This window comes from Anser cygnoides, chromosome Z, assembly GCF_040182565.1.
Source record: "Anser cygnoides isolate HZ-2024a breed goose chromosome Z, Taihu_goose_T2T_genome, whole genome shotgun sequence".
Taxonomy (NCBI): domain Eukaryota; kingdom Metazoa; phylum Chordata; class Aves; order Anseriformes; family Anatidae; genus Anser; species Anser cygnoides.
The window spans coordinates 69243176-69268515 of record NC_089912.1 but is presented as its reverse complement, the minus strand read 5'-3'; the positions used below and the strand labels follow the sequence as shown (position 1 = coordinate 69268515).

General features: G+C 42.0%; 1 protein-coding gene and 1 long non-coding RNA gene across 2 annotated transcripts; one reads left to right on the top strand and one right to left on the bottom strand.

Moving 5' to 3' along the window:
- Positions 1 to 9835: 9835 nt before the first annotated feature.
- CCL28 (C-C motif chemokine ligand 28) lies at positions 9836 to 23012 on the top strand. Its single transcript, XM_066989129.1, has 3 exons — positions 9836 to 11949; positions 19571 to 19697; positions 20520 to 23012. Exons 1-3 carry the CDS (start codon positions 11886 to 11888, stop codon positions 20671 to 20673), a joined length of 345 nt encoding a protein of 114 aa, XP_066845230.1. The 5' UTR covers positions 9836 to 11885; the 3' UTR covers positions 20674 to 23012.
- LOC125180118 (uncharacterized) lies at positions 13840 to 24494 on the bottom strand. Its single transcript, XR_007158394.2, has 4 exons — positions 24248 to 24494; positions 20231 to 20358; positions 18826 to 18989; positions 13840 to 14125 (listed from the first exon to the last, which is right to left on the bottom strand). It is a non-coding gene; the product is annotated as an uncharacterized lncRNA (long non-coding RNA).
- Positions 24495 to 25340: the final 846 nt, after the last annotated feature.

Genomic DNA, 25340 nt, shown 5'->3' with positions numbered 1-25340 from the left:
GGTTGTGCTGATTTTAATGGATTGCTGTCTTAAAAAGTAGGTTCTCATAACTGCCAAGTTAAAAATGTTTGAATGTATGAGTCCACAGCCCCCCCAAAAAAGCAAGATAAAATTTCTCTTAATTCCATGTTGACCTTAACAGAAAGAATGAACGCATTTCCTATCATTTTATATTCTAGTTTAGAATATAATCTGTATTTTCACATAACTACAGATACCATTTTTTCTGCAATGAAGTACATTGTATTAATGGTGTGTGCCTTTAACCAGTTATTGATAAGTGAATTATTCATAACTGATGCCATTCTCCAAGGAAAATGTTGGTGAGTTTGAATTAAATTGAAATAATTTTAATTTTAGTGGTCAGCCTATTGGTAGTGGCTTATTACATTTCCTCTGCTAATGGAAATAAAGTTCCAGAAAGAGACTTAGAGGGAGGGGTTAAAATTTAATCTGAGGAATCGTTAGTACAATGCTCATTTTGAGTACAGATATATGTATTTACTCCACCAGCTCCTCTCAGAATGAAACAAAGTGATGAAATGCACCAGAAGAGCACATTTCAGTTTAACTATTTGAGCTGATCTAAATTCTGTCACTTATGCAAATTTATTCACAGCAGTAGAAATTTGTATTGTAAGCGTTGCATAGCGTGGGCTTTGATAAACTGGCAATTTGAGTCCACCAGTTAGGATTTGTTTCCCTGCTGTGGGCAGACCTTGCTTTGAAGCAAAGGAAGTGCTGTCAGGGTGAAGTACCCTTTGCATTCATTACAGAAACAGTAGTAAGATTTTCCTCAGAACACTAAATTGGTACCCCCAATTCTGTGTTCTTTACATTGAATTGTAAATTTGAATGTTGCACGGTAGAACTGCTTTCTTTTGTTTATAATGGAAGAGTAACATTAAAGGTAAATAGTACTTGTATTTATGTGTATCACACATCTTTTCTTTGATGCTTATATAATCACTTCCTATTTCTGTAACCTAAATTTGTATTTAATTTCCCTGAGGGAAGGAGGAGTGTTTGAATGAATAGGAGATCCAGACATATTACTACTTAGCAAAAAAAGCTTTTACAGCAACGTTAAGGAAATCTTCAGAATATTGAGAACCAATTAAGAGAAATTATACTGTATTCCTTTTGACAGAAGTGTTAAACAGATTTCATTTTGTGAAAACATGTTTAATCAAAACCAGCTGACTGAAAACATTTGCACTGAGCAATCTGTGAAAGTGAATTTGTATACTGCAGCTATGGCAGGGGTAACCCCCCACGTCAGACTATATGCTGTGTTGCCACATCCACTACAGAGACAACTCCTTCACCCAAGGAATGTTATCATTCTCCTTGGAGCCTTCCTCATGCTGCCAAGTAAACCTGATCTTACTTTGATCATAGACGTTCTTCGCCTTAAAAACTGCATGGCATTCGGTAAGGATTCCTGAACAGGTGCGGGGTAGTTTCCTTAATCTGCTCTTGCTCATTCATAACAAGTATTTCGATGGCCTAAGTTGGCAGCTGTGAGTTTTAGTACAGGAGCTGTGGTAAAGAAACAAAACCAAAGATGCCAGACATAACAATGGCATAAGGAATTTTCAACATCCGTGATGTTCAGGGTCACTTTGTTAGCACATTTACGTTAGCAGACTGTTCAGTCCTACAAGGACACTTCGAAAGTTTGTAATGCTGCTGGTTTCACACTTACGTTTCAATTTAAATTGCTGATAGCCAAAACTAGCTTCTTTTCATGTATTGCTGCCAACAATTTAGAAGGAAATCTTGTGAGGACCCCTCTAAACATGCGAAATGTTCTGGGACAGATGTGTACTGTAAGATTCAAGTAATAAGGCTTTATCAGTGTAACTTCCACAAAATAATCTATTGTTTGTTTAACTCTTTATAATAGATAGAGCCAGGCATTCAGTTATACCCTTGGTCTTACTGTGGATTCATGGATAGGGTTTGGTGGGGTTCTGGTACAGAATACCCTAGCTAACAAAACCTTTTAACATTAGCTGTTTTTTTTTCATTAGTCCCCACAGAGACAGGTTTTCCCTTCTTCTAGATGCATGTCGAGGTGAAAGTTTGAATGATTTGCAAGAATATTGTGGGTGAATGCTTTATATGTCTTGTGCATAAAACGCGAATAAGCAACTAAATGCATGTTACAACTTCATACCATAAAAATGTATGCACATAATTTATTTGTACATTACTTCCCCAAAGTAAGAACAATTCGACATGCTGTTACATCCTAGGCATCTGTTGGCCAATAACGTAGATCCATCTCACAGCAAACCGTCGTAGACTGCCATTATATCCGTGTGTGGCCAGTCAGTCCGTGCAGTGGTGCGCAGATCACCGTGTAGCTCTTCCCAGTGGTGTACAGGATTGCATTCTTCTTGCCATGGTTTGCCCCAACCCAAGGGCAGCTGACTAAAACGGGAGCTGAGGCAGGTAGCTCTGATGCAGACAAGGTGAGATGAATCCCACATTTCCCTTTAGGTATCTTCTAACTCTTCTACGATGCCAACACGGAAGTCGCAGTAGGTCTGAAGACTGTTTGTCTCAGCAGTGGGCAGAAGGGCAGGTGTGTACTTGTCTAGAAAGTTATGTTCAACACTTGAGAGTGGGAAGTGAGGATGGTGGAGGAGGATAAAGGCCAGATTTTTTTTTGTTCGTGGTTTGAACAGGAAAACATCGATGAAAAGACAAAACACAAAACACCAATGGCAGAGTTGCTTTGCATTATTTTTTTCTCCATCCAGTTGTTCTACCCCTCCAGCTTGTGGAAGGACTGTCCTTTCAGTGAGCTTGTTTGCATTACCACACAGTGTACACATGCCCTGTGCTTCCATGAAGGATCGCAAAATCACAAAAGCATTTATGTTGGAAAAGACCTCCAGGACCATCTAGCCCAACCTTTAACCTAGCACTGACCAGTCCAGCACTAAACCATGTCCCTGAGAAACGAACAGGTGAGAGGTTTCAAGTGCAGAGGTGAAGGCGAGTTATATGATCGCAGCTGAACGCTCTGCTACTGAGCTGCTGATGGTACCTGCCACCGACGGTGCGGGGGAAGCATCTCTCAAAAGCAGCAGTATTGATTGAGGTAGAGATCAGGCTATTTCCCTGGCACTGGTGATGTTTCCTTACGCAAGAATATCATGCCTGCCAGAAGTTACTTTACTGATGGAGATAAAAGCTTTAGTTTTCAGCTCAGATTCCAACCAGCTTGGCAAACTGCCATAATTACATCTAGAGAGGTAACAAGCACAGATTTTCTCTGTATACTGAGAACAACTTCTACTAAAATCTTTGAAATATATATTATATCCAGACTTGAAACAATGTGGCAGAATAATCTGTACGTAAGACATTGTTTGAAAACACTCTCCTATCACATTTGCAAAGGGAATTTGTTATTTCTGCTGACTTTCTATCACAAAGAAACCCATACTTGCTGGCATTTGGGGAATAAATTAATAGCCTACTTAAAGGAGAAGGAGATGACTTGCAGAGGTGCGTAGAGAAGAAAGTGTTTTACCAAGCTGTTTGTTTATCTCCTGCCTGACCTGTTTTTTTGTTGTGCCATGAGAGTGGCTGTAAGGTTTGTTGTGTTACTCAGGCCTTCTGGAGGAGGTAACTGCTAGGCTTTCAGAATCAAAACAATGGACAGAAGTGTCCCGTGACATGCACGAAATACATTTTAATGCTATTAGGTGTTACATCCCTTCGCAACTTATCAAAGCAAAACTTCTTGCCTGACACTTGTTTTCTTCCCTCTACTGTTCCTATCTCCAGAAGTCACCTGCTGGTAACATTTAGCACAGATACTTTTATCTCCCAAGAGCTTTATAAACATTACTTAATCTCACTAGGTCCTTAATTAAGCCTAAATATATATATATATATATATACGTATATAAAACATATACATATATAAAACAAACACAAACAACAACAACAAAAACCAGAACAAAACAAACAAACAAAAACAAACAGGGAAGCTGGGCCAGATAAGTATGTTCAAAGAGAAATTCTTCAAAGCTGAAGAAGTAGAGCTGATTGGGGAATGCTGGGATGAAATGTAGTTTTTCAAGAAAAAGACAGCTCCAGAGAGGAGCTCGTTTCAAACCTGGCAATTTCTAGCAGGGAATTTCATGGTTAAAAGATATACCAGTCACATCCTGCTAGCTGGCCTGAAATGATGAAACAGTTTGGGTTTTAGATCTACAGAAAGAGAACAGGTTATTGCAAACCACTTTCCAATGCCAGCAAACAGGCTTTGGAATAGCGACGAGGAACTAAGGCAATAAATTCACTTGCCAAAGTAAACCTCCTTCCTGCCCCAAGTCCGTACAAACGTACAACAGCATTGTTCCATTCAAGTGTCTGATGGACTGGAAACCATCAGGTAATGGGAGAAGAGGGAGCAAAGGGACTATGGTGGCGAGCGTGCGTGAGGCTTTTTGGGGAGCAGGGCTCACGGCAGGGCGGGCAGCCCCTACCTGCTGCACGGCCCCATCCTTGCCCCGGCGTTACGCCAGGGGCTGGCAGCCCGCAGCTGGGGGTGCCTGAGGACAGAGACGCAGCACGGGGCAATGTTTGCTTGCCTGACTTTCAGTGGTCAGCGGAACCTGGGAGGGGTTTCAGTGCAAAGTTGATCGTGTGTCTTTCCAGTTTGCGGGTCAAATTGTATTCTGCCAGCCCTGTGCAGCCTCAGTTAGTTAGCTGGGAGAGGGGTTTGCTTCACTGTGCAAATTTAACAGCATCACCATTGTAGCAAGTGAGGAATATGTGGTGGCCACGTTTCTTTAAGTGGGACTCAAAAAGAAAAAAGAAAAAAAGAAAAAAGAAAAAGCAAGCCAAATCCAGCAAACAAAACACAAAACTCTTCCTGGTATTAGTGAGTGAGGACTGCAGAAGCAGGCATATCATTAACAACATCCTTATTAATAATGTATTTGTTCTGGGTAGTGCAGGAAGGTTTCAATCACTCATTATGTTGTTTGTTGAGTAACAATGACACAGTCCCTTACCAAGTAGTCTCCAATCTAAATAGTCTGTTTTACATCTTCTAGGTAACATTTAACTATAAAAATGTAAATGAAAAGAGAGGAAATGATCCTGGTCTTGTTTAGCTTCAAGTAATAGACTTGCAAATCATAAATTATATATATATTTTTCAAAATGTTGGCATTTTCCACGCCCCTTGGACTTGTGAAACTCATGTACCTGGTCTTGCAGAAAGAGAGCTGCCAAACTTGCCCCACACAGTTGATTTTTTTTCTTAATTTCTCTTAAAAAAAAATCTTCAGTAGATTTTTGCACCAAAGTTCATTGTGCCCTTCTATAAGAAGGGGGAATTAAAATCAAAGCAGGCAGGGCAAGCAGGTGTTTTGGATGAAGGCTCCTGATGCAGTGAGTTTTCCCCATTTACACCAACTCCTGATGCAGGACGAGCATTAGGAGGAAATCCACACACGGACCTGGGGTAAAAACACAGCACTCTGGCTTGTGCTCTGCACAAAGCCACGATCAGGGGCCCGGGCACCCTTCAGAAAGGGAAGATCCTTCACCAAAGCTCCCTTCTCCTGTCTGAGCTCCGTCTGTGAGAAGCATAAACGAAGTTGTGAAGCTCTTTTTCCTTTTCCCCAGCTTCCAAACTTATGCTGAGCATAGGAGAAGTGTGAATTTGATCCTGTGAATGAATAACCAAGCGCACTACGCCAGACTAAAGAGCACGCCACGGCCTCAGAGCTGCGAGGGACTCTGTTACCTGGCAGGAGGGAGACCATGAGAGGCAGCCTGAAAGCTGTGGTGCCAGCTCAGTAACGAAGATGTAACGTGGGCGTGATGGCTTACAAGGCAAAATTTAATTTCCCGGTACAAACAAAGGCTGCAAGAGAACATAGTTCAGGGTTAATAGTGACTTCACAAGCCACACTAACAGTCGGTGAATTTGGGTTAGGAAAGAGGGAGAATCACATTTATTCCCCGTAAAATTGTGTGTTGCAAGTCTGTTGATCCTCACGTTTTGATGTAACGTCTGTCATGTACTCCTCACAGCCCTGTGTTAGTATAACCTCGTGCAGTGGTTATGTTTGCGTTTGCCCCTGCGTAAGTCTCTTGTGACCATAAACATGTTTTAGCCAAAACGTAAGACCAGAACATCTGTATTTATTTATGTTTGTGGAAAAGAACACCAACTATTTTTTTTTAAACTTGGTTTGATTAGTTTCCATTGAACATTTGTCACTTGTGTTATGCCTCTATGCAGACAATGCTGGGGTTTAAAAGATAGGGAAATCCAGGTAGATGTTCAGAATCTATGCTCTGAAAACCAGTCTCAAGCTCTTTTGGGCTCAGGAGAAGCAGGTTAGAAAAAAAGCATCATGCTGAACCAGACCACTGGTCAGATACTGGCCCTACAGGCGTGCATTTTCACCCATGGTGTGTTTGTGAGTTTTTCCATGTGTTTGTCTGGTTTTTGCATTTCAGAATCCAAATTAACAGACTCTGTCTCGTCCAAAAGTCAGTTAAGGCCTAAGACGGAAAAAATGCCAACAAAACTTAGGAGCACCTGGTCTTTGGTACTCAGCCTTGTCATGAGAAGTCTTTTGAGAGACAGAGTTGAGAAAAGAGTATGTGGACAACTGATGTAAACTTCATATTTTGGGTTTGGTTTGAGAGAATTATTAAGCTATGCAGCCAATAAAATCTCTTAAAATAAGGATCTTTAATAGGAAATGTGGTTTAACCCGGCCGGCAGCTAAACACCACACAGCCCTTTGCTCACCCTCCCCTCTCCCTCTCTGGGATGGGGGAGAGAAACGGGAAAGTGAAGCCTGTGAGTTGAGATAAAGACAGTTTATTAAGACAGGAAAAATAATAATAATAATAGTGATAATGATAATAGTATTAATAATAATAATGTGTATGAAACAAGTGATGCACAATGCAATTGCTCACCACCCGCTGACCGATGCCCAGCCTATCCCCGAGCAGCCGGCCCCCCACCCCGGCCAGCCACCCCTATATATTGTTTAGCATGACCCCAGATGGTATGGAATACCCCTTTGGCCAGTTGGGGTCAGCTGTCCTGGGTCTGTCCCCTCCCAGCTCCTGCTGCACCCCCAGCCTGCCCACTGGCAGGGCAGAGCAAGAAGCTGAAAAGTCCTTGGCTTAGTGTAAGCGCTGCTCTGCAACAATTAAAACATCAGCATGTTATCAGCGCTCTTCTCATCCTAATCCAAAACATAGCACCCTACCAGCTACTAGGAGGAAAATTAACTCTGTCCTAACTGGAACCAGGACAGGAAAGCATGCAGAATTGTTGGTCTTTGTTCTATTAAGAAACACAAATTCCAATATTCTTATTTCCTGTTTTATATCTCAGCATCGGGTTATCACCTGAATAAAGCAGCAGCCAGCCATGGAAAACCTCCACTCTCCTTTCTTTTTAGTGCATGCAGGTCCTCTCAGAGCCTCTCTCACATGGTCTTCCTCTGCAGTAAAACTGGCTTGTAAAGGGTGGAGAGGTTGAGAGGGGAAGTGTTATAGCTGCTAGCCTGAGAAAGGGACTTCACAACTTCCACAACTTCCTAAGGGCTTACTTTGCACTTCCCCCCCCCCCCGCCCCGACCTGGGAGATTAATAACATCTTCTGTTTCTCCCTCTGTCCATTTTCCCAGTGAAATAGGTTCTTTTTCTCAACCTCCATAACGGTATGGCAACTTTTAACGTCACATTGGAGATATGGAAAGGGCTTTAATTTGGACATCCCAGATGATGGAAACACTCTGCTGGCAGCCAAGCCATCCAGTCCACTGGCAATGATGCACTCTGGCAGTTCTAAAGAAAGTTTGTGAGGTGAATCCTGGACTCTGCTCATGCTTTCTCTGTGCTATTTCCATTGGGGAAGAGAGATGTTACCACAGTAAGAGCTAAAATCCAGTAAAGCCACCTGCAGGTAAATGCCTGGCTGTTGCATAGTGTCTGTGGGGGTCAGCTGCTGCAGATGCAATACCTGTAAAGGACATCTTATTGAAGCAGACAGTAGAAAAAAGGAGGTGTTTCTCTGCACTTTTGGCACTGGAGACAGAGCTGGCACCACACCTTCGTCTTCCTGGTGCGGAGAGCCTGAAGCCTCCTCCCCAGCACAAAAGCCTGCATTATTCCGCTGAGCTCCGCTTCCACCCCAGTCTGTAGCAACCTAACGGTCAGGAGGCCCACTGAGGGGGCAGGAGATCCAGGCTCAGGCCCTCACCCCTAGGTGCCAGGCAATAGCAGAGGCTGGGACAAGTGCCCTCATCTCCCCCCCGCCGGGGCTGCAACTGCTGCACGGGGTCCTGAGCCCCAGCTGGGCAGTGAAGAGGGAGCCACGGCAGCATCGTCTGCCTGCGGGGACATCGGCCAGCAGGAAGGGACGTGGGTGCTCCAGTGCCTCCTCAAGGTGCCTCTCTTCCTTCCGCCTGTGTAAGGTGTTGTCTAGAATAGGGGATGTCTGAAGAGATCATGGCTTGGGGTTTTGTTACCCACACAAACAATTGGAGACATCTCTAGAAAGTGCAAAGTATAATTGTAAATTATACCCACTGTTCATTCATGATTTAGGCCATTCAAGGAAAAAAAAATAGAATAGTTATTGCAAGTTGATTATTGTGTGCCTTAGCAGAGTAATGGGAAGCGAAGTAACAGAGAAGTCCATTACATCTACCAATAAGCCAAGAGCAAAGGCTCAAATTAAGTCTTGCTGAAGACAGCAATGATCCAAAGTTGTTTTAACACGATTTATCCTGACTTAACAAGCGGAATTGGTGGTTTTGTTCTTCACCAGTAATCAGCACTTCTGTTGGAAGTTTGGCTCCAGAGACTTGAAGGCTCTCAAGCCTCGGTTTCCTCATGTGTGCTGCACAGAACTTCTTGGTTTGGGGTGCAGGTACACGGGCAGGGCAGAAGCATGTGGCTACTGTTCCCCGTGCCGTACCTTTCACTGCAGAAAGCTGTTCAAGGGCAAGGAGGGGGTTAAAGAAGGGCAGTTTACGCCTTCCTGTGCTTGTGTAATTGGAGAAAGGTGTGAGACACAGTGCATTTACAGTGCATTTTAGCATAGAGAAAGTCACAGTCCTCTGCTCAAAAAATTAAAGGCTTTGCTCTCAGATGTAGCTTTTCCATCAGTTAAAGTAGAAAAAAATCAAGACAGAACTTTAAAAATGGCTAAAGGAAGAATTTGCCTTGTTTCTCAGGGCAGAGGAATGACTACCTTCTCACTTGCAATATTTCTGCCTGCAGGTTAGAGCTTTCATTTGAGGTTTGAATTCAGTCCAGGCCAATATGTCAATAAAAGCCTTCACGTTCCTCCAGCCATAATTGCAACTAATGCCATTGTCAACTATGTCAGTGCAATTCTGGGAAAAGAATTTCTGGCTAACTTGTTCTTTCTTTGTATGTTGGACGGCTGCCTGTATGTTTAAGCGGAGTCATAGCACAATATTTGCTATTGTTTCCTGGCTTTACTTTTTATTTTGAATTTCTCAATGTCATAAAATGGAGTTATTTTCTCAGTTTACGTTTTGCCCTGTTCTAATAGGTTTGACATTCTAAATTATTGGCACATTACACAGCCTCCATAAAGTGGAAATCATGTTCCGGGTCTGCCATAATAATCATTTCCTTGCTGTACTTTCCCATTGAAGTGAACATGCATTTATTTTGTTCTGGAGCTGTGAATGTCACTGTGAACTCCGAAGGCACAGAAGATGTTAAACTTGAGCTAAAATCGAGTAATCTGACTGAAGAAGTGAGTTGTATTCAGCATGCCACAGCATTTTGTCAGCAGCAGAGAAATGAATGCCTGCAGGTATCCATGTTTGTTCTGTGTTTGTGTGACAGAGGATATGTGTGTGTGTGTGTCTGAGCAGCCACCTGGGAACACTCTGCATTTCTTGTGCAGGGTGCTTTGGTTCCTTCTCCCACCCCATCACTGCTACAGCTTGGCACACTCCTTACTCTTACTGGACTGAAACTTTTGCAATCTGTACCAGGCATTTAAAACTGCATCTGGAGATCCCATGCGAAGCATTTGTCAGAGCAAACTACTTGGTGTCAGTATCCTCGGGGACACAAAGCACCCAGTTCTGCAGTGTCGAGGAGACAAAACCCAATTAGTACTGACGGAAGCCATTTCTTTAGCACGTTACTTCAGTAACACTTTTTTTATTTAGACTATTCCTCTTTGTGCTACGTTGAAGTACATTAATGCTGCTAATAGTCTTGTCCTTACATAAGTTCATATTAATTAAGGCGCTGAGAGCTGTCTTAGCTTTGGTAGTGGCAGTTTAGACTTTTTAACAGATTTTTCACTGTAATTAAATGCCAGCAATGAGTCAGCTTGTTGATTTCAACACAAACGACTTCCCCGAAATCATACGTGAAGTGGCACACATTATCTTCTCCTCTTAACACAGTAGAGCCTCATTTGAATGTGTAGTACTCTGCAGGTGCCTTATTCTCTTATCCTGGTAGATAACAGTGTCAAGCAGGAACCAAGAGCTACGAAGTAAAGCTGTAATAGCCGGTCAGTTTGATCGCACGATAGTAATTTATTATGAGGCTGAACTGTAAAACTGGTGTTGGGACAGTGCAAGCATAGATTAAAGTCACTGAGGTTAGCAATTTCTTATATCTTGTGCTCTGGAAATTTAGGAATGGTAAGAACTGCTGTAATGAGCCAGAGCAAAGGTGAGCCTGGCTGAAGAGTCATGGACTTCCTGAGCTGATTTTTCTAGTTCGGTCTTAGAAAAGGTCCCAGCAGACAGCCTGCATGGCACTGGCAGTGGTGGAGGGTGGCAAAATATGGAAACCACCTGCTGCTGTTGCTGTGCTCAGTTCAGGCAGATACCACGCGGTAATATTTCCAGGCATTAGAAAATGTGAACCTGTGACCTATGTCATGTGTAGCAGGAAATTTCAGGTGTTATTTTCCCCAGAGTTTTCCCCTGCATGAGTCAGGAAAACCCTTTTTGATGCCACTCACAGAAGAATTACAGATATTATCAGCCTCCAAATACACAACTTTTTTTTTTTTTTCTCATGGAAAGCCATGCGTTTGTTCAGACTGAGTGTTCCTCTAATATCACAGAAAATTATCGACATGGCTGCAGAAATGAGAGTTATGAGAAAATGGAGGGGTATATACCAGGGATATACCATTCCCAGCTGTCTTTTGCCAAAAAACGTTCCAGTCTCTTTCACGAACAGCATGGCTGCTGCCCTACCAGCAGGTCAGAAAGGGGCTAAGGCGTGCTAAATAACACAGCCCTTGTTTAGGGTCTTTCACCAGCTGAAAACACGACACTCGAACACAAAGCTGGTGCACGGCAAGTGGCTCTTTGGGGCTGAGCCTGTTTACAGTGCAGCGGGTTTGGCCTGTGTGGTCGCATGTTTAGCTTTCACACAGAGGCAATATCTAATAACAAAGATGCTTGGTTTGTTTTTGTCCTCCTGACTTAATCCTGCAAATGTTTGTTTCCGAGGCATTTCTATATGCAGCACTTCTACTGCTGAAAAGCCTCCTCAGCGAGGAGGGCTCGGAGGATGCAACGGTGAGGCAGAGCGGCCTTGGTGCTGCCGCATAAGCAGAGCCTCCTCTCCCACCGGGCCGAGACTTCCCCGTGTGCACGTACGAAGATAAGAAGAGGTAAGAAGGGGAGTCCTGCTGAAGCCCGCCGTGCCGTACAGGACAGAGCCGACTTCGAGCTGCTGCCCAGGGTGGGGCTGGCAATCACGTTCTTCCCCAGCAGCCGGGAGGTCGGGCCACACGATATTTCCTGTAACTCACAGCCGGCTCCCTCAGCGCACCTCGGCTCCTGGGAGGAATGGATGTGAACTTAGTCACTGTTCTTGCTCTCCTAACAGTCGCGGTCAGTCAGACGTCTGAGAGTAAGTACAACTGCAGTTTATCTGTTTCTATGTTTTAATTTCCTAAAAGTAGAAGGAAAAAAAATGAAAAGAAAAAAAAAAATCCCAAGGCGTGTCTACCTGGAATTGTGTCTCCTTAAGCCTCTGCAGCTCTGCAAGGGATCAAAGATGATAGCTTAAAGGTCTGTGCTGTAGCATAGGAAGGTTTTAAAACTGAAAGCTGGCTCTCCTAACCCGTGTAGAACAACTGGAGTTTGTTTCAGTGGAATTAGTTTCACCTGAGCATTCCTTCGTGTTACCCTTAACTGATGTGGGGACTTTGTCATTCTGCAAAATGGCTTAAACAAGGAAAAGCCGTGTGGGTAATTTATCATAGCAAATATTGTCAGGAACACTGTAGGTGAGAAATTTTCATTGCTGAAGGTGTAAGACCGTTAAAGCAGTAATTTCCGACAGAACACGTAATAAAATTTTACTGTTTGTTTAAAGGGATCTCTCTAGTTCAGCTGTGCTTTCGTACTTTCTGAGCTTCTTGAGAGGCAATATGCTAGAAAATCACTTGTTCTTTTTCGTTTTATGTTCACATGTCCTGGATGGCAAAGATTTCAAAATGTTTATAAGGACATACTTCACGTAACCAATTTCTCATACGCAGCGAAGGGGTTTTCACAGCTTTGCTTCACATTCACTGTGCATCTCAAGGCTCCATGAGATCTCCTAATGCTTGCTTTTTTCCTCCTGTATTCCCATCAAAATAACTTTCATAACAGATTAGCCAGTGCTGTGCTTGAATTCATAGTGTTTTTTTGTAATTTGCTAGTGTAAAATAAGTCGTGTTCTCAGAGAAGATGACTCAAATTATGGAAAACATCAATCTTTGCAATTTCTTGCAAATATCACTTGCACTTTCCCCATTTTCCACTGGTTACAGTAGGAGTAGGAAATGCAGAGTTCCCTGGTGATTTAGAGAACACATGGACAAAATGTGCCTTAACGTTTTGTCCCATTAAAATGGCCACTGCAACTGCTGGCCTGAGAAGATTGTGTGAGTTCCTTTCCATTAGATTTATGATCTGGCCAGTCAGCAAGGTCTTGCACAACAGCTATGGCATGTACACACAGACACAGGTCAAAGTAAAGGTTTTCTTAACGCTCATTCTTTCATAGTGAACTACCTGGCACAGGGGAAATACCTTCATCGCCTAATTTTCCTTACACAAACATGTTCCACATTTAACAACAACATTCAAACAGCAGAGCCCGCAATAAAAAAGGCAGAACTGCATCTGGTTGTATGGGCACGGGCACACCCTACCCTCATCTGAACCAGCACTCGCGTTAGGCTGCTTAGGCTGGCCATTATGCATCTGTTCATTTCAGTGGCACGGTACAGAGACATGAATAAATTTTGGGCTGCTACATACCGAATTACAAAAGTTTCCTTTGCTCGTAGCTGTGGATTGGCAGCTGTTGAACTGACGCCAGGTAAGCCATCTGGTGGCCAAACTACACCCAGCCACAGGCAGGAACGTTTCTGCCAGGCAGTGCCAGAAAATAAGCAGAGCAAGGCTGTTTTGAAGTGTGGCAGGAAGGGTTTCCAGGAAGGTGTTTTTTTATTATTATTATTATTATTATTATTATTATTATTATTATTATTATTATTATTATTATTATTATTTATATTTTATTTTTTCCCTTAAAGTAATTAAAAGAAAAAAAAAAGGTCAAATTTGCTTTGAAAACAAACAAACAAACAAAAAAACAAACAGGATATTCTTCTATCCACTCATTGCTTTCAGCATCATGGTTTTACAGTGCCAGACACTGTCACACCTGCTGTGGCAGTGCATGAGGGGCTAAGCAGCAGGTTGGACAAGGAAACTTATTTCAAAGGTAGTTGATCCAAATTTCAATTTGAGAAGACAGTTCTCTTTTGAAAACTCCTACATATATTTAATTTTGAAGACATGAAGACAGAAACTTGATAATTCTTGCATAATAAAAGCATCCAGAACAAGTGCTAAATGCTAAGTGCTAAATAAATGTTGGAATAACACATAAATAAGACTGTCTGGGTATTCCTGATGCAGTTAGCTGTAGTTATCCCAGTCAAGTTATTCTAGTAACGCCAGTCCGGTCAGCATGAGGGTCATCTGTGCAGTGTGGGAGATGGGTTTCTTCTTATTAAACTGCATTGCTTCATAGAAAAATAAGAGATATGTGTTAATATGACAAATTCTTGTTGCATTGCAATGTGCAAGACATTACATGTTTTTTTTTTATTTGCTAAGAAAAGTAGAAATTTCACCTTCTGGTTAGGCACTGGATAATAGTGTTTGTTTGACCACACCAGTATCTGGTCAGAAACATACTGCTTGCCAATTTTCAGAGTGCACTTTGCCAATTTTCAGCCTGCATCAAGGATGCTGCATGGGAATAGAAAGCTTGCAAACTGATGGTGATTTGACGGACCAAGACACATCTGCAAATCATGGCCTGTATGGCACACCCATCTGTCAGTCTCCAGTTAGCCCTCCTGGCTTGAAACTGTCTGTATTAACAGCAGTCCTCATAGCAGAGCAGAAAAGGCATCACTAAATAACTTCATTTATATTTATTCTAGGCCAGAAAATTATATATTATGATTTATATTTTATTAAACGTTATTTTCACCACTTTAGCAGATATAGCTTAGAATCCCTTCTAAATCTTTTCTTTGTCTCTTTTTCAGTTCTATGCTTCAGGTTTGTGTATTCTCATACAACCTAGATGAAGGAAAGGTTTAATAAGGCACAGTTCAGCATCTGAGTTCCCCTCTCAACTCCAGCTGTTGAGCAACCTCCGTGTTTTAACAGAGTACAACTACGCTGTGTTTGCCAAGGATTCTAGCAACCTGCTTTGTTCACCTGCCAAGCAGGCTCAGAGCCTTCTTCATAATGAAATAGTTACTGACCTACTTTGTGTCAAGCTAAAAAGACATGCTTTAAGGTACTGAACTCTTAAAGCAGCCCCAAGTTTGTTTTAGATGAAAGAAACATTTTCTGGCAGCTTCATTAGCAAACGGGTACTAAATGATCTGCCTTACAGCAGTTAGTATAAAGTGTACGTGTTCTGAGATAAATCTTCCTTCCAAGGGCAGAGCCTGGATTCAATGGTCATAAATCAACAGCACAGGATTAAGGTGGGAAATTTATCTACGGGAATTGCTGTACTGAGACTAGAGCGTTTTAATACTTATCATAGTCTGACTAATCAAGACATTAATCCAGTTAATCAATGCAAGGGCTTTTTGTGCATATGTACAAAGCCTACTTTGTAACCACAAAAGAATTCCATTAGGAAACACTGATGACTGCTGCTGATAATCCCAGCAGTGCCGAAGTTGTGCAATCAGTGCAGGGCTGCATCAATGCACGATGAATTTGAGACACTTTAGCAGCAGATCTCACATTTCAGTTTAGACACAGAAAGAGCCCCAGGTTCCTGGATTTCACCATGCAAGATAAGCTGTCTGTCTGAACACAGGGTTTGTTGGGAGAGCCCATTCTGCTTAATAACTGTGTGCATCTTTGCTGGACTCCCTTGATCTGTGTAAATGCAAGACCTACCTATCGGGTATTTGAGACGGGGACCAAAAATGTCTTTCCCACTGTTCCCACCTACAGCCCAGTATTTCTATTGTGCTTGGTTAAAAGGAGCAAAAAGGTGCAGGGGTGGGGAATGCCATGGCTCCATCACTCGCTATCTATTTCTGTGTGCCTTCATCTCCTTAACAGGCTGCCCGGGGAGGTTGTGGAGTCTCCTTCTCTGGAGATATTCAAGGCCCGCCTGGACGCCTATCCGGACAGCCTGCTCTAGGGAACCTGCTTTGGCCGGGGGGTTGGACCCGATGATCTCTTGAGGTCCCTTCCAACCCCTACAGTCCTGTGATTCTGTGATTCCTCTTTTTTCTCCACCTGGTCCCCTTCAGCTAAAATATGAGACAATGACCTGTCCTGCTGTGATAAATTTCCTACAGAAGAGCCTGGCTGAGCCAGTGGCTGCTGTGTTTCTCCCAGTGTCTACCCACAGGGGAATATTTATCTAGCCCTGTCTGCCTAAAAACGGCAGTCAGAGACCAGCAGAATAGCTATCTGCTACTGCTGCTGTATTCCACAGGAGGTCCCTTCACCAGGCACTACAGTTCCTGTAAATGGGAAAGAAAATCTAGGGTAATCAGCCCAAAACTGGAGAAAGAGTGAAGTGTTCATGGCTGCTCCAGAAACTGAGCAGGAAGCAGTAACTGCTTTTAACATTTCTTGCCTGAACTCTAGATGACATGGCCTTCTTCAACTGCTAATCATGTGGCTCTCGAATTTGAGAATGATGACCAAAGAAAGCAAAGCAGAAATGATGAAAAACTTTTCTACATACTGAGTTTGGCTGGGTAGAGGATAAGATATGGAAGCCAATGCAAGGCTGTCCTTTCTCTCCACTTCTTCTGAAGTTGGTAAAGCTATACATAGCATGTTAAATAAATCCAGCATAATAAAAAGAATAGTAATAGTGTATTCCACAAGCCGCAGAGGCAAAGCATGCATCCAAAAAGGAGGTCCTTTCTAGGCATCCTTGAGAGAGAAGGTTGGGTGAGTGAGGGTGTTTTCCAGTTACTCTTGTTCGCCCTCTGCAAGAGTGCTTAACTTGCACCAGTGGAATTTCCTGCAAGATTTGAAGTAGTAGAGGCCACCCAAAAATAGGACACAAAACATTTAAATAGCAGTGGATCTTTCCCAGGTGAGTGTTCCCAAGGAATAAATACCAAAGCAAGTAATACCACCTGCTGAAATAACAGCAGAGCAATCCCTGAGTGGACCTGTCTTGAGATGATTGCTAAGCTCGTTGATCCTGTCAGCTGCTCCTTTAGTGTCCTCATTAAAGAGGCTCACTGTCACACAACAGGTCTAAACAGTTTTTGGTAAGCAGCCGTGGATTTCTCATTGTGTCACTGGGCCACAGAGACAAGTGAAATGGCCAGCACTGGAAAAATCTCTTAGAGTGACAAAGGGCAATAAAAGGCCAGGCCAACATCCGTGTGTAAAACCGCAGTTCTTTTCTTTTAACCACTGTGTGGACCAGTGATTACAACTAATGAGCCTGACCTAATTGCTGAAACCCAAACATATTTCTGGTATTGGGTTGGGCTGAATTCATTAGCTTTGCTTATTACCACCTAGTTCCTTCCCACTTATGGGATCAGAGCACAGTTATGTTAATAACTCATCCCAGTGCTCCAGGACAACAGGTCCCTTCTTCTGGGGCTCGGGGGAAATACAGAAGTTCCTTGACTCGCTGCCCTGACTGTTCTTTAATTTCTATTAAATTTAATTTCTATTAAATTCTAATTAATTTCTATTTGCCATATTGTAACTGTACATGCATGTACAGAACAACAACAAAAAATCAAATTTTATTTAAAAGCGATAGCTTATTTTTTGTTGAAAAGCAGTGAAGTTAGTGCAGACTGGAGTTCCTCAGGGTCAACACCCATACACGCCTATGAAAGCAAGACTGCCTCTCCAAGCACACGCCTCCAACAAAAAGTTACTAATAGGTTCTCAGTCTCTGTAAGAAAGGGAAATAAGCACCACCTCATTCACACTCTACTACAAAATTTCAGTCTGTTTTCTGTCAGTGTATTCACCAGTTTCATTGGAGTCTGTTGTGTGTTCTCATATGTAGAGGCATACTTTTTTGCATAGCTGCATGATTTAGAGAGGATTAATGCTCCAGTTCAAAGATCGACTGAGCATCAGGTAACTGAATTCATTCTAAAATTGCTAATTTTAATTAGCAATTAATTTTGCTAATTTTGCTTTAATTTCCTCGTATATTTATACAGCTTATACAGCTATTAAAGTACATCAAAAATAATTTATTAATTTTCAGTTATAAAGTGTGCAAAGGACAGTTCAATACAATCCAGATCAAGGGAACAAAGCACGTGACAGCCGAGTACAAGTTCAGGAGACAGCTGCCTCACGCTAAAACCTTCTGTAGTATCTGGTGATTCTGCCTGAGGCTGGCGGTGCTGGCCTTGCAAGTCTTTTAGTTTACTAGACCCCAGAGAAGCACAGGACTAGACCTCAGATAACATTCAAGATACAATTACCCTTCCCTGAGCTTTTTTTCCTGTGTAATTTTTCTGCAAGGAGCCGACTGGCAACAATGAACGTTCATACTTCAGTCACTAACAGTCATAAACCCTCAGAAAAAATTAAACTTAGTGGTGCTCTGTGAGTTGAATTCCCTTTTGCAAACATGAATTAATTGGCTTCATGAACAGTATGCTGTTTTCTCTCTTCTCAAGAGAGAAAAGAAAAGGACATCAGGGAAATAATACATGTAACATACAATACTTAATTAATCCTTTTGCACCATACAATTATTTATAGCCTTCCTCTCTGGGTTGCCGAGGAGGCAACTACCAGAGCAGCTGGTGCCTTTCACCCTCCTTTATGACTGTGCAGTCCCAGGGCTCTGTCAGCTACCCCACTGGGTACAAAAACCTCCTGCAAGCTGTAGCAGGTAGCGCGACTGGCCTTTGGTCAATTTTGCTATACTGCTAGCTGCTTTAGCTCACTGCTGCAGCTCTGCCAGCATGCTCTGTTATTCTAGCTCTCAGAGAGATTTCTTGTGAGAACCAGGTCACACAGTCTTCTTAGGGGAAATTTTGTAAAGAGACTTCTATTTTCTTGTTTACAGCAACCATTGAAAATGGATTCTCTCGCTTATTCTTATTTCTATCTTTTTTGCTCTTTGACTCCTGCACTCCAAGGCTGAATGGTTACTTAAGAAACAGCATGACTCTTTTCATGGCCAGGAAAAAAATAAAATCAAATAGGGAGATTCCTTCCCTACCGTACACAGATTGATTCACTGGCTGGGACAGAGAAGTCCTTGTTGTGCTCACTTTGAAGCATGGTTTTGATCCCGAGACTCTCACATCCGAGATAAATCCCTCAACCACATAGCTCGCCTTGTCCTTGAACTCTCAAAGGGAATCCCTTTTAGAAAGTGTATTTCTGTGTTAGTGATGAAGAAAAACAAACATTAAAGTGTTACTATTTGTTACCAAAAATTCTTGGGTTAGGATCTGATTTTTAACCTCTAATCACTTTTTTTTTTTTTAATTTTAAGATGGTGTTTATCAAGCAGGAAAAAATCTGCAGGAGATCATTCCCTAGCAGAGACATATTCAGTCATGAACCCACAAGCCCCAGGGGAAAAAGAAAACACAAAATCCATCAATAGCATTAATAATTTCAAAGACAAACGATAATGAGGCTGATTCAAGATCTTAGGACGAGAGAGGAGGGTAAAAAGCAAGAATGCAAGAAAACATTTTTTGCTGTGAGGGTGGTCAGACACTGGAAGAGGTTTCCCAGAGAGGTTGTGGAGTCTCCATTTGTGGAGATGCTGAGAGCTCAACTGAACACAGTCCTGGGCAACCTGCTCTAGTTGATGCTGCTTCAGCAGGGAAGCTGGGCTAGATGATCTCAGGAAGTCCCTCTCAACCTCAACCAGTCTGTGATTCTGTGAAGTTAAGCTATGGGTTGTCCCCTCATGTCTAAGCCATTTCTAACTTTGTTATTACTCTTTTTAGCTTTGTTTCCTGGGGCCTTTAACTGTTGCACGAAAATTTCAGATGAAATTCCCAAAGGAATTCTCCCAAGAGTGGAGAGGTTTGAAATCCAGAAAGCTGATGGCCTGTGTCACCTAGAAGCTGTTATGTAAGAAATGTTTTGGGTGCTTCACTGTGAGAGGGGTACTGTCAAATTGAAACATATTAGGCATCATTTTAACAAGTAGAATCTTAGTTTGCTTACAGAAATTCATTGAAACATAAGATTGTGTGTGATCTAAGAATTGTCCTTTGTTGTGCTGTTTGAACTTAAGGCTGCTAAAATTGAATTTCCTTTCAATAAAAATATTGATCTTTATTCAGCCTGCACTAACTTTGACACGTGCTTTATTTTCACCATTGAAAAAGGACTTAGGCACCTCAGGGTTCTCTGATTTATTATTTTTTTATTCCAATTCTTGATCCCCTGCAAACCCTGCCTAAACTCACTAGTTGGCTTTACTTTTGCACATAAGCAATTTAGCAATTTCAATTATTTTAATTTTTTATTATTATTATTTTGGCTGGTACAATATTACAATGTTTGGCTTAAACTGACAAATTTGTATGTAATACTGGAAATTTTTCATTTCTAGACCATTTCCATGATGACCACAACAATAGTAATAATAATCTACTTACTTTTTTGGCAATAGAAATGTAGAGTTTTGCACTGTGGTTCTCTTCAGAATGACTGAAGCAGGAAAGTTTTTTCAGACTTTGGAGGAAAGTGTATTCATGTAAACCTTCGGTATTAGCAGTTACCATATCTGAAAACAGACAAAAGGAAATGGACATGCTACGAAATATAAGATTAAACATATTTTTTGATGCTTTTGTAGGTGAATGATAAGTATGATATTTATTTATTTATTTATTTATTTATTCATTCTTCATTTTTTTCTTTGACAACTGATTTCTGCTCTGGCAGTCTCTACGTAGGAGACAGAAAGTTCTGTGTGAGCCCACAGATTAGAAGAGTTAAAAAATGGATGAAGAAGAAGCACAAGATTGCTGGGAAAAAAGCTCATGGTAGAAAACACAGAAGAAGCAAAAGCAATAAAAAAAGAGAGAAGCAGCAGTAACATGATGAAGCAAGTCCCATGATGAAGATACCTGTGGCATACAGCACTCTGAACAGACACCAAACTACATCAATGAAGGATGATTATAGCATTAAAATAACCTTCCAAATATCTATGTTCTAGAGACAGCAGTGGCAAAAATCATCACCTGTATACAATGATGATGCTGGGCCAATTACCAACAAAATGACTCGATGTTCCTGACAATGTCTTGTAGCATGTGCTCTGCTGTACCTCCTTGATTTATGGATATACTTAAATCCCCCTGTTTCTCACACTGCTTTCACAGCTACCTCCCTGTGATTTCTATTTAACATGCCAACAATCCTTCTCATTGTTCTATTTATCCCACTCCCAATCTTTGCTCCATTTCTTCCCTCTTTGCAATCATTTTTGTGCAATAACATTGTGCTGCTGCCTTTTTTTTCTACTCTTCTAGTCACAAACCTGGACTTTTTTCTATTTTTTTTCCTATGTGATTTTACAGATACATTTCTAGATCCTAGTTTAGTGTTGGCCAAAACCATGGATCTTTTGCCTACTCCAAACACTCTGCTCTCAGCCATTATTATCGCTGGAAATACCAGAATACCATTGAACCAAGCCTGGTCATCGGACTCGGCATGTGGCATCCAAAGCTATGCAGAAAAGATAATCTCGATTGATGTTGTGCATTTAATTCCCCCTTCTTCATGGCATTTGATGAATTAGCTCCTCAGAGTTATCTCCTGTATTTGTTCTGTAATTCTTATGTCTAACTATACTGCAGACATGGGAGGATGCAAGGCAGATGACAGTAGATAGAAGCAGCCTCTTCTGAGTTCCCTAAAGAAGAAGAGGAACACCTATAGCAAGGCCACTAGAGAACAGGTAGCACACTCCCACAGACACATCGCTGATGAAAGAAACTCCTTCCGAAGCAGATAAGAGAAAACAAGAAACATAATTATCATCTCTGATAAGCCAACGGTGCCCTAACAGGGATGAGGCAACGCTTCCTGCAGTTTCTAGGGAATACTGTGTACGCTGCTTACACTGGCACAGCTCCATCCTCTGCCTGCCATGATGACATGTAGGAAGCAGGCTGCCAGGAGCAGGAGTTGCAGTTTTTTTTTTCTGGCTGGGCATGCACAGGAGCTCTTCCTGCCGACTGCCGTGTACAGCAGTGCGTTGGTGTCTTGTGTATTAAACGGAATCCAAACCTCATGGGCCCAGGCTAGCAGAGCACCAAGAACACTGAAATATATTACACTGTGTTATCGATTCCCAGCAGCTCTGTTCCCTTTATTCCTTGTGCTCTGCTATTGATTCCAGATTTTATCTTCATGCTTCCCTCTTGAGTCCCCATCCAGGTGGGTCTGTGATGGCATCTTAGCTCCTCGTAGCTTTCTCACCGATGCAACCAGTAGCTTTTGAGCCTATGGAGTGTACCCTAAATATTGAGACTGGTATAACACTGACTGTACCCTAATTTCCATGTCTGTTTTATCGGGGATATTCAACATATTCAGAAAAGCAGCAAAGTGGAGTCTAAATGTATTTTTGTAGTTTTTAATAACTGCAATTACTACAATGTCACGAGTGTTGTAAGACCCAGCCGGATCTGCAACTCGAATGCTATTAAAATATTTGCCTTTACTGGACCTATTTTAAAAGACAGTGTGTGATATTTTTGTTTATGGCTTCCAGCTCTTCATACTGTATGTTATCTCCTATTAGTTTCTCCTGGATCCAGCAGATTAAATTGAAAGATTAGGAGAAGATAGAGGCCATCTATCTCCAGCTGCCAAATGTGTTTTGATTTTGTGTTCCTGTGCATTCTTTTGGGAATTGAATTAGGAATAACGTCTAGCAGTCAATACAAAAAAATGTCTTCTCCAGTATTGGTATATCAAGTATCAAAACAGCACTTTGAAGACCTGCTCTCTGGTACAGCTTCATTTATCCCTGAACCCTGACACACAAACACCAAATACAAAAAGGAACATTCTTCCAGTTTCCAAACCTTCACTTAGGTGACCTCACACTCTCTGTACCTGAGCATTATTTTTGACCTTTACTATTTTGTACTTGGCAACAATATGAAATCAATATTTTTTTCTGTAGTTATCTCAACATCTTGTTTTGCAGAAGGGCTTATTACAGCACATGACTTTGTTTTCCAAAAAAATGATAGCAATGGGTTTAGGCAACTAAAGATGCAGTCAGCTGCTTCTGATAACCTCACTGAGCATTTTAGTGACTTAGAAGCCTAGTTTCCATTGAATTCCATCCCAATTTGGCCAATGATTCATTTAATATTCTTGAAAATTCCAATAAATTTACTCCGTTTCAAGAAACAGTTTTAACGTTTGGTTGTTTAATTTATTTTAAGAGTCATCAAATCTTAAAATATTAACTTAATATGGTGATCTCTGTCTCTCCAGGCTTTAGAAAAACCTGTCACAGATAGGATTGCCTAAGAACTACGAAACAGAAACAAAGATTCTGGCAGGTCTATCGAGACAAAACCAGAGTCCTAAAGTTGTTACCGTGACTTGTAACCAGAGGTAAAGGAGAATCATCAGACAAGAAACACTTTTCTCTCAAAGCACTTGGTTTAGGAGATTCCACTCACTTCTGCATAAGTGAGAAATGCTAAGAGAGACTCAAATTCAAACTCATCTTCTGTCTTAATGGGCTCAAATGATGAACGGGCTTTAAGGGAGGAAAAGGATGTTTGTTTGTCCTCTCACTGCCAACGTCTGAGCTTCAAGGTCATTCTGAATTATTCCGGGTTTCTTTGGTAATTGCATCTTTAGTGAGTGGACCGTTCCCGTTCTCAGGTTACAAGTTCCATGGTTACAGAGGTGCAGCAATCCTTCTGGCACACAAATACACCAAACGCCATCTCTGTTACAGTCTCTGCTGAAAAGATCACTGGGCAGATTGGTTAAGTTCTTCAGCCATGGAAGGGGAATGACCTGCACTCTCACAAGATGGGGTTCAGATGGTGGCAATCCCAAGTCTGGGGCATGACTTGGTTAGAGGACTGTAAATTACCTAAGATCTGGAACAAGATCCATCAACAAATTTATTGTTATTTACTGCAATTTTTCTGAGAAATCTATATAAACCAATTGTGGTCAATTCCATTGCAACAGCTGTATAGGCAGAGCTTTCTTGCAAACAGTATAAGTATTCCCTGACATTACACTCAGTGACAGGAAAATTGGATCTGAAGCCTCTTGAAGCTGAACAGAAAGAATAATGCTCTTGACAACAATCACAGAAGAAATTGTAGCAATTATTTAGAAGTAGTAGTAAATCTTAGGCTACAAAATACTAGTAAGGGCTACTAAATTAGTTACCGAAACAGTCAGCAAGCGAAGGTTGTCTGAAGTAGATGTAGATTTAAATTAGAACATGGAGCAAGCATCCTTAGAAGACAAATACATTGCTTTTTTCAGCTTAAATTAGATACCTGGTCCCTGAATTTAACTTCAAATACATACAAAAAAAACTAGGATTGCATTGTGTCTTTAGACTCTGTTTTAAAATTCAGAAAATCCAGCAACTGGCTGTTACATTTTACCTTTTAGCTTTCCTTCATCAGCTGCAGAGTGTAATCTGTAAATGTGCTTTGGTATGGGCAGAGTAGGTTATCATTCTGTTGGCTACAGGTGGTTCATTCATTTGTAGTGTTTTTAAATTTCTTTTACTGTTTTGCACATATATTATTTCAAATTAATATCAATGATTTTGTGCATGTCTATGTCATACTGTCTTCAACAACACAGAAAGTTAATGAGAAAGACTGTGGAAAGGCTGGAAACAAGGCAGTAAATATGGATCATCCCTTGGTCAGATATGTGAAGATGTAATAAAAATCAGAAGATTGCTATTTACAGCTGCACATATTGTTGGCTACACACTAAAAAAAAAAAAAAAAATCTGCTTTTACCATTCTGGAAGCAGATAGGACGTTTATCAAAAACAAAGCCTGATGTGACTGCAGGCGGACAGGCAAGCACAGTTGATCTGTCAGGGAGCAGCAAGGGCAGGCTGCCAGGCAAGGGCAGGCGAGCCAGGAGCAGAACGTGACACCAAGGCTGGCCGGGCAGCAGCCTCGCTGACAAGGGCATGCTCTCACGGCGCCCAAACAGAAAAGCAAAGCAGGTCCAGGGACAGCAGCAAGGGTCAGTTGGGAGGCCAGGTTTGCAGGGAAGGCTGTGGCAATGAGGCAGGTCCGAGGTGAAGCTGGGCGTCATGTCCATGGCCAGGAGCATCCCAGGAGGGAGCTGGACATGTGCACCTGCAGAGCTCCAAAGTTGGGAGGCAGCTCCGGAGTGATGGGGAATCTCCCTGCTGCTCCCTGCCTCACAGCCCTCCTCGCTACATCTGACCTGGCTGAGGAGGGCACGCTGTATGGCAGCTGGCCCTGCACAGAGACAGCAGGGTCCCCAGGGTGTAGGGAAGGGGCTGTGAAGGCCCAGCGTGCTGCGCTTCCACCCCGACATCAGATCCTGCAAATTTAGGACCAGACAGCTTGTTTCCTCTCTTCCTGAATGGGTGCGGTTCTCCACGGCAGCACAAAGTACCACAGTGTGAGGAGCCATTCTGGCACTGGGGTACGTGGTGAGAGGCTGGGATTAGGAGCCCATTCTAAGTCTGGAAGAAGGAAACTT

Excerpts from the sequence above, each read along its gene's own strand:
- CCL28 (XM_066989129.1), top strand. The coding sequence starts at position 11,886 with ATGGATGTGAACTTAGTCACTGTTCTTGCTCTCCTAACAGTCGCGGTC. Across the intron at positions 11,950-19,570 it reads GGTCAGTCAGACGTCTGAGA|CTTTGTTTCCTGGGGCCTTT; the intron begins GTAAGTACAACT and ends TACTCTTTTTAG. Across the intron at positions 19,698-20,519 it reads TGTCACCTAGAAGCTGTTAT|TCTCTACGTAGGAGACAGAA; the intron begins GTAAGAAATGTT and ends CTGCTCTGGCAG.